The sequence below is a fragment of the Vicia villosa genome, unplaced genomic scaffold (assembly GCF_029867415.1).
Source record: "Vicia villosa cultivar HV-30 ecotype Madison, WI unplaced genomic scaffold, Vvil1.0 ctg.000248F_1_1, whole genome shotgun sequence".
Lineage (NCBI taxonomy): Eukaryota > Viridiplantae > Streptophyta > Magnoliopsida > Fabales > Fabaceae > Vicia > Vicia villosa.
The window spans coordinates 767,122-781,505 of record NW_026705102.1 but is presented as its reverse complement, the minus strand read 5'-3'; the positions used below and the strand labels follow the sequence as shown (position 1 = coordinate 781,505).

The 14,384-nt window shown below is 32.7% G+C and overlaps 1 protein-coding gene across 1 annotated transcript; it reads right to left on the bottom strand.

Moving 5' to 3' along the window:
* Positions 1-7,573: 7,573 nt before the first annotated feature.
* Positions 7,574-8,917, bottom strand: LOC131625871 (olee1-like protein). Its single transcript, XM_058896699.1, has 2 exons — positions 8,711-8,917; positions 7,574-8,176 (listed from the first exon to the last, which is right to left on the bottom strand). The coding sequence occupies exons 1-2, from the start codon at positions 8,865-8,867 to the stop codon at positions 7,827-7,829; spliced, it is 507 nt and encodes a 168-aa protein (XP_058752682.1). The 5' UTR covers positions 8,868-8,917; the 3' UTR covers positions 7,574-7,826.
* Between the last annotated feature and the right edge of the window lie 5,467 nt (positions 8,918-14,384).

Genomic DNA, 14,384 nt, shown 5'->3' with positions numbered 1-14,384 from the left:
AGGAAAATAAATCCTCTTGCCCCTTGATAGGTGCTGAGTCTCTGAATTGGAAGGTATGTGGCCAGAGGAAAATAAATCCTCTTGCCCCTTGATTAGGAATTCACTCCTTGATAAGAGTACCTGAAATTGTGCGCCCTAAATTCCTAAGATCCCTGAAAGGGTTAGTTAAATCATGTTATGCTTATGATGTCATGATGTCATGATGTTATGTGAATACAATGCATCAGGCAAAGCGTAAGATAGTAAGGACGAGTGAGTCCCACAAGAAAACCTGCAAGAAAACCAAAGGGTTAGTAGCAAGCATAGACAAGTCACACAAGTGTCAAGTGTCCTTAGGTTTAGAGGCTTGCTTGACGTTCGTAGGTAAGTACCCTCCCCACTGACGTTTAGTTGGTTCAACCTGTCCTAAAATAGTAACCGGGTTCTATGGTGCTCATATCCCTGATCTTTCTCGCGGGCATTGTCTCAACATGGCACTCGATCGGCCAGCCAAAAGCATCCCTAGAGCCAATCTCAATGAGTGTAGCATCGAGTATCAACTGGCTTCAGTCAGGAATCCAAAGCCAGCTATCTCGCTACTTCCTATAGGCCAAAGTCAAGTTCAACTAGGGTTCTAAGGGCGAATTAGTGCTTATGACACCACACGGTAGCCAAATGTCTCCTCGATCAGATTCAAGGGCCATCAGGATAAACCAAAGCGTCGCACTAACGGTGGCTACCAGTTCAACCATAACGATACATGTCGTACAGCCTCCCTGGTCTCATGCCACATACTTAAGGTACACTAGATCCGGGTGTAGGATCTTTCACACAGCAGAATACCCAAAATAGCCTTGAAAATTAAAGCAAGCAAAGCAAACAATAGAAAACATTTTAAAGTGAATCCTAAGCTTTTAAGGTAACCCTTCTTTTATTCGAAATCAATCCCCAGTGGAGTCGCCAGTTCTGTAATACGGTGAACTGACTTTATTTGAAATGTTGCGGTAAGCAAGAGTCGCCACCGACTTTTATTTTATCCAAATATCAGAAAGGCTAAAAGAACAGAAAAAAACCTTTAAAAGAAATTTTGAGTTCAGGGGGTAATTTATGCAAAAGGAAGGTGTAAGGAACCCTTTGCATCCATGGTTATCCATGGGCTCTTAATTGCTTTGCTCTTTTGAAGAAATGTAGAAGAAGAGAATACGGACTTTAGCTCGTAAATGAGCGTAGCCTTGTTGAAGGTTTATGAAAAAAATGTAGAAAAAGAATTTTAAACTAGAGCAAAGCAATTAGGGGCAATTACCTGGTTAGATGAAAAATGTTCTTTAGCCTTTCAAGGTGAAAGGGTCTATCCATACCATAAGAGGGCAGTAAGTCTTTCGTTTGGATGTTTACGGGTCATCGAATTATCATTCGCCATAAGACTGTCCCATGCCATAGAGAAGGCAGGTAGTCTAAGGGAAAGATCAGAATAGCCATTCTTGTTTAGGCAACCAGAGGATACCTCAGCCCTTCATAGGCAACTTCCGAGGGACGAGATCATATTCAGTGTATCGAAGGTAGCATCATTAGGGACTTATGATGTTTGCATTAGTCGAGGCAACATGGCTGAGGTATCCTCGTATTCGAGGGACAAGGCTATTTTGCAAAAGAAACACAAGGCAACAGGCAACAAGAGAGGTTACCGAAAAAGTGTGCGTGGGTGCAACAATCATGTGATTAATTCAGAAATTTAATCTTATAATTAGTGATGCTAATTCAGTTCAAGGCTTGCACTCCCTAAGATTACTAACCACACAATAATATAATATGCAGATTAAGTGCCTTTAAGGCCAAGCAATACATCCTCGGAACAGTTACAAATAATAAGGGGAAGGGAAAAAGAAAACAGTGGATCTGACTCAAGTAATAATTAAAGCAGAATAAATATGGTTAAGATTTAGGGTTACCGACTATTGAGCTTTGGCGGTTGGCTAACCCTGAAAAAGTGGGAAAAGAGAAATTAAAAAAGAAGGAGTGAGTGTATTATCAATTCAAATGATAATTAGGGTTAACCCTAATCTGATAAAGAAAATAAAATAAAATAGATGTTTAAAATAAAAAATAGAACTTAGCTTTTGATTTGATCTGATATGGTTTGTAGTCAGAGGTAGCCTCGGGGTTAACCCTGAAAAATTGGCAAAAGAGGTAAAATGCGTGAGTGCAAATGAGTTCATTGACTTTTGAAGTTTTAGCCCTAATAACAATTTTTATAATGTAAATAAATAATAAAATAGAGTCGGGACTTAGCTTCGTGAAAGGCGTGGCGCGTAGTCGGGAGGTATCTGAGAATAACCCTGAAAAAAATGCACAAAGAAATATTTTTTCAGTGTATGTGTGATCTTCATAAACCCTGATTAGGGCACGAATTGACTAAGTTTAATATAAAAAATAAAAATTGAATTAATTAATTAAATCAATGAAAATAAGGTTTCGATTAAATCCTCTAACCCTAATATGTATTTTTTTTATCATTTTAATAAGAACCTTGATAATTAATTGAATGATTAAACAATTAGATTGATTCATTTAATCAAATACAAGCTATTGAGTGACCAATCTTTTGTATTGAGCCCTGAATTTTGTTATGGAGATAGTGTGAAGTGTCATAGGTCATATGGGATGCCTTAGAGCCATTGATTCATTGATTTTCCTTTAGAACAACAAAACCCTAGTTCTTGAACCTTGTTTAGGAGAGGGTGTCTTTGAGCTTTGTGCCTTGACTTGAGCTTGAACAGGAGAAATAGTATGGGCAAATTTTGGGGTATGAGACAGGGCAAGTGATCCTAATGGTGTAGGTGAAATTTGTCCGAACAAGGGCAAATGATCCAAATGGTGCAGGTGAAACTTGTCCGAACCAGGGCAGGTGATCCTAATGGTGTAGGTGAAATTTGTCCGAACAAGGGCAGATGATCCAAATGGTGCAGGTGAGCTTTTCAGAGCTATGACAAGTAATCCTATTGGTGCAGGTGAGCTTGCTAGAGCTATAGCAAGTGATCCTTTTGGGGTTCACAAACTACGGAGACTTACTAGAACTATAGTAAGTGGGGTTCACAAACTACGGAAACTTACTAGAACTATAGAAAGTGGGGTTCACAAACTACGAAAACTTACAAGAACTAAAGTAAGTGGGGTTCCCAAACTGCGAAAGCTTGCTAGCAATAATAGCAAGGTGATCACACAACTAACTGCAAGTCCTCGCTATGTAAGACTCAGGCTTTAGCAGGATGATTCTTTTTTCTCACACTCAAGCACAAGGTAAATTCAGGGGTCTTCCATTATTTAATAACTCTTCGATTTGAAAAGCGTGAGACCTGCGTATTCTCACGCCATTCAATCCAAGGTAATTAAATAGGGGCAGCTGTCATACCCCAAAATTTACCCGATACGATTCAAGCCGCTAACTTATTCAAGGGTATTAAAATTAAGAGTCATGGGGTTTAACATATCCATTGTTAAACCCAACCTCTTATGAAACCTTTAATCAGATTTAGGTGTGTAATTAGCAGGTATCTGGGCCCAAATATTTGGCCCATTTATCCCTTTGGTTTTATCATTTTTTTGGTTTTTTTATCATATTTTTATTTTTTCATTCATTTTTAGGATTATTAAAACAAATGCTATTGCTAATTATTGTTATGATTTTAGTATTAGTATTAACTAGTTAATGTTAATATTAATTTAATTATTATTAGTGCATTAGTATTAATTTAATTATTGATTAGTGCATTAGTATTAATTTAACTATTATTAGTATTTTTAGTTAATATTAGTATTATCATTTTCAATATCATTGTTAATTATTATTAATATTAATTTTAGTATTATAGGATTTTAGTATTATTGGATTATTGTTGGTGTGTTGCTGTTTTTGGACAAAAAATGAGTTAGTGGTATTTGGGCCAAACAGAGCTAGCAACATTGGGCCGATCAATGGGTGAACCAAAGTACTGGACCGGGTCAAGTTGACCCGAGTCCTATTCATCGTCTCCCATCCCTCCATCTGCGCCGCAGCCAACACAAACCCTAATCCCCATTGTCAAACCCTAGCAAGTGAATCTTCAAGCAATCTCAACATGATCAAATCTTCAACAGAATCCCAATAACAAATAAACTCAATCAAATCTTAACATAAAATAAAACGAGATTGGATCTGAAGCAAAATCTAATTTTATATTGAATCAATTACAAACAATCTGAATCAATTAACTTACAAACGAAACAAATCAAATAAACTCTAAATCTAATCTTTCCTAACTAACTGAAACCCTAAGTCTATAAAAGAAAAAAGAGAAGAACAGAAGAGGGGTTGGGATTTTTTTGGAGAAGAACTTTAGGAGCCGCCGCGAGTACGAACCCTACGCTTGAAGCTTGACTCTTCATCTTCACCTGCAAAAAAGGAAAAAGACGGATCAGGGAGGAAGCTTACACGTTCCAGAAATCAAGAACACAAGGTAACCAAATCTCGACTTAGCTTAGGGCTTTAATCGATGCATGTTTGTGTTTGGTTTTGGTTGAATCTGAGTTTTACTTAGGGTTAGGGTTCTTCATGTATGGGTTAGGGTTCTTCATGTATGGGTTAGGGTTCATGAGTCTCCTGGGTTTTGACGAAGGATGGGGTCGGAAAGATGAAGATCACGTGGATCTTCATCGGAAACTGGGTTTGATGGTGGTTTTTGGGGGGAACGTTGGTTTCTGGGGGCGGATGAGGGCTATTGGTGGTGGCCGGAGGGGACGGTTCTGGGGTTCGTTGAGGGTGTGGAGAACAAAGAGAGAGAAGGAGAAGTTAGAGAGAGAAAGAAAAGAGGAAAATGAGAAAGGGAAGGGAGATAGCCAAGGGATAATCTCATCCCTGTCTCGGTGGACGGCGAACACGTGGCCTCTCCATGGCCACATGTTGACACCTGCGAACATGATTCGCTGCGTGTATCCATCCCGTACTCCTTCAGCCACTAACGCGTGTGTACCCTTGATTAAGATTCAAACAAATCCTAGCCACACACTGACTCTGAAAGCATACAATAGCCAGGCGTCCTCCCCACACCAGATCCATTGGATCTTTAATTCTAATGGGCCAGGCCCCTTGCTAATTACACACCCTTTAATTTCTACCTCAAATACAAATACACCCCCCCTGAATAAATTAAAAATAAAGTCAATTAATTTAATTTTTATAATTTTAATAATTTGCTTAATTGTTTTGTTTACTTAATTTTCTCCCCGATCCGACTATACCTATTAGTCGCATTGGCGAGGAATAAATTTAATATAGTGAATTTATTTATTAATACTAATCTAATTAATGCTCGTCTAATTCTCTCCTCGATCCGACTAAACCTATTGGTCGCAATGACGAGAGATAAAATAATGAAACATCAATAATTCAATTCGTTGTCATGTAATAACTGAATCTATTGGTTATGAGAGGCAATGATAAAACCCATAATTTGATTACAAAATTTAAAATACATTTTATTTGCTGCTCGTGACGATCGAATCTATCGGTCAGAGTAACCAGCAATACATTACTTAATCCATTAACTATAATGATCAAATCTATTGATCATCGCACCTAACGGTAACATATCAAATCAGGGTTGTACGCCAAACTTCAAAACACTTTCATCTTCAAATCACAAATTCAAAACTACGATAGGCCATTCAAAAAGCCTTTAAAAAGACAGTTTCAAAACAAATTTCATAATCAATTCTAAGGCGTACAACCCTGTGCCCGAACTACGTTGACTCTGATTCTCCCTAAGGAGATACGTAGGCACTTGGCAACAAGGCGAGTCCCCCTCCCTAAAAATTCAATTCATCTTAAAATCTCACTTTTCGCCCTTTTCACCTCTTTAGCTATAAACCTCGTAAATTTTGTCATAAACCTTTACTTTATAATGCAACCCTTAGGAAAGGGTTAAGGGTGCCTAACACCTTCCCTTAACCTGATTATAATAATCTTACCCTGGATCTTTATACTGCGTAGGGTTTCCTATTCGCCCTTCAGAATAGGTGGCGACTCTAAAAAGTTAATTTTAGGGCAGGTTGCTACAATGGTCACCAAAGTGAAGTTTAGAGCATAAAAGATGGACTTCCACAATGATTACAATAGTGACAATGAGAATCGTTGTGATTTTTTATTCCTCTATGGGTAAGGTGAGACTGATGAAACATTCAAAGAGAAATTTCTGCACCAACTAGATCAACGAGAGATACTATTTTGATTGTAGCCTCAAGTGAAATATCATCATTACTTATTAGTGATAGCAGGACATTCTCTTAAAAATTTGCCGTACCAATCAACATCATTAAAATTCTACTTGTCATATCAAATCAAATGATCATTTAACTAAATTGATTGCTAAGAAATGCTTATTATTTGAGATGAAGCTCCAATGATTTATAAGCATTTCTTTGAAATTGTTCATAAGTCTTTTAGAAATACACTTAATATCTCTGATCCTAAAAGTTTGAGTCTTCCTTTTAAACAAAAAGTTGTCGTTTTGGGTGTTGATTTCAAGTAAAGTCTTCATGTCAATTGAAAGAGTACTAGAAAATGGGTTGTAAATACTAGCCTTAATTTATCATACCTTTGCAAATTTTGTCAGAACTTAACATTGATAAAAAAATGAGACGACTACATCTTGGTGCTCAAATGTCAAAAGAAGTGAACGAATCCTCAAATTGAATTTTAAGAGTTGGAAATGGACATTTTAATTAAAATAATAATGGAAAAATTAAAACTCAAATACTAGATGACATGTTGATCAAGAAATTAGGTGATCCTATTGCTTCAATTGCTGATACCACATATCTATCAATTTTGGAGAATATGAATGATCATTTATTTTTCCACAATAAGACAATTTTAGCACCTATGAACGATATTGTTTATATATCGATTGAAGATTCGTTATACCTATAAGGCTATAACTATCATTGTGAATTCTACGCGTCATGTTAGGCCAAATGATACTTTAAATAAGAAATTATGTGCTTTAGAAAAATGTCATATGAAAAATAGTATTAGAAAAAGATTTACATCTCGAGATTATCTTTAACTCCATCTGATCATAGAATTTTATTCACTATAAATAAAATACAATATAAATCTTCTTAAAAGGTTGGTATATATCTTCTAAATCATGTATTGGTGGTTTCACATGTAACTTTGTGTGCTAAGTTGAAGAGACTTATATCTGATGATGAATGACATGTATCCAAAAAAACATTATGATTTAATATAATTCATAAAAAAATCTTTTAGACTTTAAGATAGATAAATTATACATATAAATATTAGGATATATTAAAATACTAATTTTATATGTATTTTGTTATTCTCAAAACTACAACATAAACTAAATTAAATATATACTTTATTATAATTTTATATTAATTATTCATTAAGTAAATTAAATATCTTTTCGTGCAGGTCTAATTACTAAAGATTTAATTATCTTTATGAGTAATTATCATCTTGATTGTGAAATTAAAAGGAATTGAATAATAACAATTTAATAAGAAGAACTATTTATAAAAAAACACTAAAATATTACTTAAAAAATTAAAATGGATCCAATAAACTGTAATCAATCATACATTAAAAAAATATGAGAAATTAGAGAAGAAGGAAAAAAAGAGAGTAATATCCTCTTAGGGTTTTCAAATCTAGGAAAACTCCCAAAAGGTACATGCATAAATGCTTTCATTATTAAATCCTAACTAATAAGGGCATAGATCAAAATATTTAGTTAATTAACCCTCCTTTATAAATACTTAATTCATAATGTTTGGAATTCTTGAAATCAATCAAGATCTTGAGAACCATCTTCATTGATTCCAAGTTCCTTGAGAACTTGAGCACAACCAGGAAGACGTTCTTTCTTAAGGAAACCAAGAGGACTAGTGGTACGAATAGGAGACACAATTCCATTGTTGTGTGTGATGCTGACCTTAGCAGCTTGTTCCAAGTGAGATTCTGAGTCAACCTCGTTACAATCTGGTCTAGGACTTTTCACAAGCACAACTTGACATTCCTCGTCTTCATGGTCTCCATCTACCTCTAGTTTGTATGATCCATTTGCATCTGTTGTTGCTTCTTTGGTGAATGTCACTGTTCCGTTTTCTTCTTTGCACTCCACACGTACGGTTGCACCTATTGTCACACGTATATTAATCAATAACTTTAAATTTTTTATGAATATTAAGTTTCAACGTATGCATGCATGTGAAAAACATGAATTTGGATTCTAAACCTAATTATTTCTATAGCCGCATCAGCGTCATGCATGGTGATCAACATCATGCATGGTGATGCGGCTAATGATCTACAAATGTATCAGTATAATGCATCTCTATAGTCACATTAGTTTGATGCATGATGACATGCATGGTGATCAGAATCATGCAAGTTGATGCAGTAAATGATCTCTACAAACACATTAGTAAGATGCATGGTGACATGCATGGCGATTAACATCATGCATGGTGATGCGGTTAATGATCTCTATATCTGCATCAATATGATGCATGGTGATATGCATGGTGATGCGGTTAATGATCTCTATATTTTCATCAATATGATGCACGGTGACATGCATGGTGATGCGATTAATGATCTCTACGGCCGCATTAGTATGATGCATATTGATGCGACTGTAAAAAATTCATGTTTGAATAATATACGTACCTTCCAAGAACTCGGTCAATTTGGTGATGAATTGGGTGCGGCATGTGTCACAATAAACGAAACCCTCGACAGAGAAACGGTCCTTGACGCTATAAGCAGAACCAAGGAAAGATAAGAAGCAAAGGGTGGAGACTAGGAAGATTGTAGACTTTGCCATTGTTATGGATTTGTGAAAAGTAATTTCTTTCTAAATAAGATATACTGTTTACAATGAAGAAAGGATTGCATTTTATACTTTAAAATTAATGGATTAAACTAATTTTGTTTATTTGTTCAGTTTGTAACTTGAGGCTCTAATTCCTCCCATTGTTTGAGGATGGTAGAAACTTATGTTATGACCCGTTTTTTCCTCTTCTTTATTAAGCTATTAAATCTATTTATGTGTGTGGAAAAAAGTTATATGTATAATTAGTCATAAAGACCAGCTTAATAGGAAACAAATTAAAGGGTCAATGTAATTTTAATTATGTATCTCATTTGCTAATAAAAAAAATGTATGTATCTCATTTCAAAGAACAACATTGACCTTTCGTTGTGTAACAACTTTATTGAGCCATACTATGTGGCATAAAACAATTATAATTACATTTACAAGTTCTTGGTTTCATTTTAGTATAGTCTATTATAAATCAAATGTACAAATTTGTCAATGAATGACTTAAATATGATTAAATGATCTATTAAGTTTTATTTACAAAAAAACTTTATTATGTTAAATTACTTACAAATACATTATTTTTAGAATAAACCCTTGGTTTATGTTATGATGTAGATCTCTCTCTTCATCTTAAATATTGAAGTTAGTCATAGTATCGGTGTCATGCTCTGATATGTAACACTGGGGAACGTTTGTTTGAGAGTTGTTTGATAACTCTTAATTTTATTTTAGTTGAATAATTTGTTAAGTTTTTGGAGATGATGAACGATGGTTTAATCTTATTCAACTTATGAATCCTTTTCTGTGTTAACATGTTTCAGTGAATTTTATTTATTGAGTTCCTCGTGATAGCATGACATGTATGTTTAAAAATATGGTTATGTAGAATTGTAGCATCTTTTTTACAAGTTACTATGAATTAATTAATATATTCTATGGGGGTTTAGAAGAGTGTTACAGGCCCGGCCCTGTGTTTGATGTGTGAAATATGTAAAGTGTTGAGTGTTTTGTTGTGTTTTATGTGTTAAACTTTCAAATTCTTTTTTAATATTCTAATGTCAAGTGTTAATTTTTAAATTTAATTGTAAACTAGTAGGAAATTCGTGCTTTCGCACGGGTCTGGTCGGAATTTCACATTACATGTATCTAATTTTGACTTGTAAAGTTCCTTTATATATATCAAAAATTTATGCAATAACTGGTATCTCATAGATACGTTCACTTCTACCCGTTAATCCAGATGAATTAATTCTAAAAATTTATTAAACCTATTTTAGATATTATTCCATTTTTCTAAGTTCCTTTATATATATATATATATATATATATATATATATATATATATATATATATATATATATATATATATATATATATATATATATATATATATATATATATATATATATATCAAACATTTATTTAATAACTGGTATCTCATATATACGTTCACATCTACCCGTTAATTCAGATAAGTTAAAAACCCAGTTGAATCCAACTGAGTTAATTCTAAAAATTTATTAAACATATTTTAAATATTATTCAATTTTTCCAAACCTAAAATATATGATAGCTCTCGTCAAACTTACGAATTTTACAAATCTAAAATGTATGACAGGAATTAAGAAATAAATAATAATTATAAGGAATTATTTAGTTTTCAATTCAATAATAATTATTTCATTCAATAATAACATTTTTTAAAGTCTATATTAAATGATAATTTTACCATTATTATTGTAATTATCATTTAATTGCCTTTAAGATCTATGATAATAAAAAAATTAAATTGAAAGCTCGAAAAATTGGATTCTCTGTATCTACATTAACAGGTTGTACAAATATTTGAAGTTAATTTTTAAAAGTTTAAATAGTATCTTAAATTCAAAATACTTACTATTTATAGCGATCTATTTATTTTACATTTATTTATAAAATCTCACTTTCTTTTAGATTTGGAAAATATATTTAAAGTTATAAATATTCTTTTAAAGTTATAAATAAACGTGTCTATAAACAATAAATATTTTTCTTGTATATAAATATTATTTTTGTCTTGGATTTTATTTATAAAATTATTTAAAGCAATACATAACTTGTTCCCGTTTATAAAAACAATATTATTTATAAAAAATTAATACTTAATAAAATATATTTAAAAAGTATGTTTAGTAAATTTGTTAGATTTCTTTTATTAATTGATATTTTAAATATATATTTAATATATTAATAAGTGTGTATTTAATTTCTCATATTTTAAAATAAATTAATAGTATTGCAGTCTTATTGAAATTGTGGTATATTTTTATATAGAAATTTTTAATATTATATAAAAGACATGTGAGACATATATTTAACTTAATTTATATGTATTTCCATAATTAAAAAAAAATAATCTGGAACTAAATCTTTTGCTTCAATTCAAACTTTAATAAAATATATTGAATTATAGTTATGCAATACGGTTGATTTAATGCAATTATTTTTTGTCCTCTTTATAAATAAGACAGTTTGTTTATAATAGATGGAATAATTTTTGAATATGTAGGTATCTCCTCCCTTACTATAAACAACTCTAATTTTTTTTGCCCATTTAACCTAAAAAAATAATCAAAGATTTTATAAATTTATTTTATTTATTTATTTTGTAAAAGTATCATTATTGATTTTATAAGTCCAGATGCTCCTCACAAAAATATGCCAAAGAGGGGGGGTTTGCTGAAATACGGAGGTGTGCAACATAGAAATCTAGTTAGGCCCAAAATTTCTTGGCCCAAGCAAATCGACATAAACCCTAAAAGAAAAACAAGGGAGATACTGCCTCCCTTTTTCTTCTCTCAGCTCTTTCTCACGCTCTATTTCTCACAAAAAACAAACACCGACCGCCATTGTTGAAGGTTGAGAAAACACTTAGAAGGGGGGTTGAATAAGTGGGTTTTAAAACTTTATGAAGGAAAGATAGTCATAACACAGTTATTTTTATCCTGGTTCACCTTCTCAATAAGGCTACCTCCAGTCCACCCTCAACAAGGTGATTTGCCTCTCTCAATAGAGGTCTTAATCCATTATAATCAGAACTTGATTACACTTGCACGACCAACTGTCGTGACTCACAATACAATGCACAAGCCAAACTGCTGGTGACTAACAATCCCGCACAAACCAACTATTTGTGATCAACTATTCCTAGACTTCTTGAGACTTCTGACCCAATTGGTCTCTCAAGGACTCAGTTACCACGTAACTTCTGTTGACAGTGTATTGTTTTGCTTCTAGAAAGCTGTAATCACTACTGTGATATTTCACTAAGATTAAGTACAGAATGATGAACTCAGAATATGAATAAGAAAATTTAGGTTCAGAGAGTTTTTCTTCACACTTAATGATTTTTCAGAGTTGCAGCATTATTGTGTGTTCTTTCTTGTTTTCTTTAGTTTTGGTGCACATTTTTCTTTAAACGATCATGAGTATATATAGCTTCAGAATTTTTGACCATTATCTTCAAAGCTTGTATTCACCATTAAATGGCTTGCGTGTTGTCTTTGCTTTTGCTGTCTCCAAGGATTTGCATGTGGATAGCTTCTTCAATCAACCTTGGGAATTACGCTTTTGGAGTGTTGCAGTCGTTTTAATTAGAATCAATCTGCGTAATCTTCTGTTCAGTCTTGGTTCTTCAAATTCTGTTGTGAATGTGTTTACGGTGTTCTGGTGTAATATCAAAAGTTGCTTTCAGCAGTGTCAATTTGAATCATTCCTTATAATCTTTTGTTCAGCCTTGTTCTTTAACTTCTATTGTAGATATGTTTGCAGCGTTTGGTATCAGAAGTTCCTTTATGACTTGCGTTGTGTTTCTCTAGCTCCTCATAAGTGCCAAGTTCTAATTGCTGGTACTGGTACATCTTATGAAATTAGAACCATATGATTAGAGTACCATGTTTGCTTTATACAAAATTTGTTTGCTTGTTATCATCAAAACAATTGAGTACTATGTTCTAACAATTGATTAGAGTACTATGTTCTAACAATTGTTGCATTCAAAAACCTTCGCCAACTAAAAAATTCTAGCTGAATGAAAGAAACAATCAAACAGATCTCAACGATTTCCTTCCTGATTCCGAATATACCGTCCAAATCTTAGAACCAAAATCGCAATCAAGTCAGAATAAATGAAAATAAAACAAAACCCAAGTCCTTCAAAACAGAATTAAACAACAATCATTCTTAATTTCGAGCCAAAAACAAAGGGGTATAAATCGGTACATCATGAGGAACATAATAATAACACGAATTTGCAGAATAAAGTTCGAAAATTACCAATCTCTAGATAGTGTGAATTCCTTCCCTCTTGGTATTCGACTCTGTTCTCCACTCCTCTTTTTCTATGAATTCCTGTTGGAATTGTTGTTGTTGTCTGTTGCAAATCGCGAAGTTGAATACGATGAGTTGCTGCTCTTGAATCTGCATGTGATGCATGGTGCGTTGAGTTGTGTGAAATGTTGCGATGTGGATGGGTTGTTGCAAATGGTGCGGTTCCGATATGAGGCTTGTGCCGTTGAAGTTAACTATTGAATTGTTTCTTTTTTTCATCTTCAAATATATATATATATATAATTTGAAAAATCAATAAAAAGAGAAAAAATGTTAAAAAGAATGTGAAGAAAGTATTTTAACAAAATAAATACACAAGGTATGTTTTTACTTATGTTGATGTTGTTTTAAGACCCATTTACTTCTTCGAATCTCCAAATTTGTTCACCACCTGAAAAACAAAAGAAAAGGTAAATTGTGTTAAAAAGAAAAGATGGAATGACAAAAAAACTCACATGTTGAAGAACTGATATGAAAAAGTGATATGGAGAAGATAAGGTGAAACAGTGATATGGATAAGGTGAAGCATGAAAATGACATGGTTTAGAAAACTGAAAGGCCGAGGATTTATTGTATTGTTTGATAGTGGAGATTTTGTTTTTCCAAGAACCCTAATGTTATTATGTATTTAACACGTAGAATAGGCCTTATTATTAGTTAGGAATTAGGGTTTTGCAATGATTATTTGGTTTGGTTAAAAAAAATTAAAATATCAATACCAATAATAAAATTTATTTAAGAGGCTGACATCATCCCGTAATAAATGTCTGATGAATAATAGTGACCTATTTTGAAAAAAGACAAATTTACCCATGGAATAAGATCAAATTTAGTTGTTTTGCTAGAGGGCTTGGAATGTAATTTTCAGGTACTTTAGATTCTATATATTATAATAGATAATAGATATAATAGATTTATTTCATGATTCAATAGAAATCGTGTCACTATTTTGTATGGATTAAGAGCAATTTGTTATTTGTTTGAATAAATAGAGCATGAAAATTTACATGAAATGTACTATCTTAAAAAATAATAGCATAAAATACACCAAAAAACAAAATAGTGAAAAAAAAATTGTAAACCGTTCAACCAAATCAAATCAATTAGTTTGGTTTGATTCTGTCTTTGAAAAATATTAAAAAACCAAAT